We start from the raw sequence: 2500 nt of genomic DNA on the forward strand, positions 1-2500 counted from the left end.
AGACGCCAGTGCATTTATGATGGCAGTTGTTTGAGTTAAATGTGACTTTGTTAAGGCTAGAAAAATTCAGAAGTTTCCGTACTACCGTCCTGATTAAGGAAAAGTAGTCTTGAGATCTGAGTTAATAATTCAGCGCTTCAAGGAATATTTAACTGCAACAGCTGTAAATACATCCCTTGACATCATTGGCTGAATTTCAGAAAACTTTGATGACACATTCGTCAAACCTTTGCCTTGAATCTCAGACATCTGTGACTACACCTTTGTGATGGACACAAAAGGCTTATCAAATCTTTGACTTGAATTTCAAAATGTTTGGCGACACACCTACGTCAAATCTTTAACCTGAATCTCAGACATGTTTGACCACACCTTTGTCAAACCTTTGAACTGAATTTCAGAAAACGTTGATGACACATTCGTCAAACCTTTCCCTTGAATCTCAGGCAAACTTTGATGACACATTTGTCAAACCTTTGCCTTGAATCTCAGACATCTGTGACTACACCTTTGTGATGGAGACAAAAGGTTTATCAAACAACACCTTTGACGCTTGTCAAAGGCAGAGTTAAAGCTGTAGTAAAAGTGGCCTTTAGCACTTGAGACTCCCGTGCAACGGGCATGAAAAAGATAACATTTGATGCCCTCAAAGGCGTGCGAAGGTACAACAAAGGTGGTCTTGGTCACACCTTTGACTGTACTTTTGATGCAACGTAAATCCAATTTTGCGTCCCGTGATTGTCTTTAACAATTACACGTCACTCCCAGTTATTTTAACATTAATAATCATTTTTAACGTTAGTCCGGCTTAATGCCAAGAGGAGTCAAGAATTCTTATATTGTTTAAGACTACATGGCGACTGTTCGAGATATCGTTGACTATTGGAACCTGACAAATAAAGAAGCTTTGGTTCAATTTTGGCTCAATGTCGATAACGCTGATACTATCTTCACTACTGTTGCTGTCCTGGCGACGATGACGTTTCCAATAGCAACTATTGGAAATCTTCTAATCGTTTTGTTAGTTTGGATGGACCCTCTTCGGAAACTTCGATCTTCGCCTTCAAACTTTATCATCTTCTCCATGGCTGTTGCAGACCTCTTGGTTGGCCTGGTTGCCTGTCCACTCACTGCCTTTTGGGCTTGGGCCTTATTATACAAGTACACCAACACATCATTTGGTTTTTTAAGGTTTTTTACAACCTTAATAAACTTAAGTGTAGGTCATATACTTCTTCTCAGCATTGACAGATTCTTTGCTGTGGTGACTCCTCTCCAGTATCGGGCCAAAGTGACGAGTAAACGAGTCTGCATCGTTTCTGTCGCGTGTTGGATTTATTTCTTGTTGTTTGGGTTTGTGTTCTTCTTGTTAGAAAAGCATCATGCGCTAATGGGAACTATTTACAGTGTTCAGATCTTCTGTATTCTCATCTGCATCGTGATCATCAACGTTCTCACTTTGTGCCGCTTTCACAAGTATTCACACAGCACCGAAGCACTGGATGAGCAGCATGCAGGGTTTGCTCGCCAAATGATACTCCAGAGAGAAAGGACTGTGAGCAAAGCTATTGTAATTGTCATCTCTGCATTTTTATTGTGTTTCATTCCTTGGTTTGTCGTACTGATGATATTGTACATTTGCTTAACATGCAATTTCTCGTTGTTGATGCTTGTGTATTCTATCGCTGCCGCTGTTGTGTACACGAATTCTGCAATCAATCCATTGTTGTACGCGTGGAGACTTCCTAAATATAGAGAAACGTTCAAGCACATCTTTAAAAAGCGAAAATGTTGCGGAAGGTATGAAACAAGACAGGCCGTGAATTGTGTTCAAGATACAAGGCTTTGATGGGGTAAATCTTCAAGAGCTCCATGAGGCAAACATTAATTAAAACGAGGTTGGAAAATCTCCCGCAACAATTTGAGTTCATTTCTGCTAACCAATCCCCCTACCCTTCCTCGTCGGATTCTAGTCTTTCTCAAACGACTTCATAAGTGCAACCGTGATTTGGGAGATCGCTAACATTGCACAGTGCGCTCATTAATAATGACAATAATGAAGAATTTTTATTCAGTTAAAATACATATCAAAAGTTACAGGTTATCGCATGAAACTAGAGTTAAGAAGGATTATAATTGTAATTGTTAACACTTAAATTGGGAAACCCGCGACACATATATGTATGTTACACGTATGAAAAACTCAGTATTTTCTACAAAAAAAATAATGTTCTATTTCGTGCAGTTAAATTGACGTCCCCTGTTCTTTTGTGGGGTGAAACGTATTTTTAAAATGCTTAAAAGTGGTTTTAGATAGAAAGAAACAAATCTGCTCAAGGAAAGTCCTCTCTTTAGCTTAAGAGAGAGTGGCTAGTCGTCTTAATCTGCCACACCAAACAAATTTCAAAACTTAAAAAGAAAACATGAGTTTCAGTGTTTTGAAGAACTTCGGACTTAAATGTCAATAATAAACAAACACCTCAAGTAAAAGCAATTGTAT

General features: G+C 38.8%; 1 protein-coding gene across 1 annotated transcript; it reads left to right on the top strand.

Moving 5' to 3' along the window:
* The first annotated feature begins 853 nt into the window (after positions 1–853).
* On the top strand, positions 854–1849 carry LOC138010186 (trace amine-associated receptor 3-like). Its single transcript, XM_068857128.1, has one exon. The coding sequence runs from the start codon at positions 854–856 to the stop codon at positions 1847–1849; it is 996 nt and encodes a 331-aa protein (XP_068713229.1).
* Positions 1850–2500: the final 651 nt, after the last annotated feature.

The sequence above is a fragment of the Montipora foliosa genome, chromosome 7, assembly GCF_036669935.1.
Source record: "Montipora foliosa isolate CH-2021 chromosome 7, ASM3666993v2, whole genome shotgun sequence".
NCBI classification, from domain to species: domain Eukaryota; kingdom Metazoa; phylum Cnidaria; class Anthozoa; order Scleractinia; family Acroporidae; genus Montipora; species Montipora foliosa.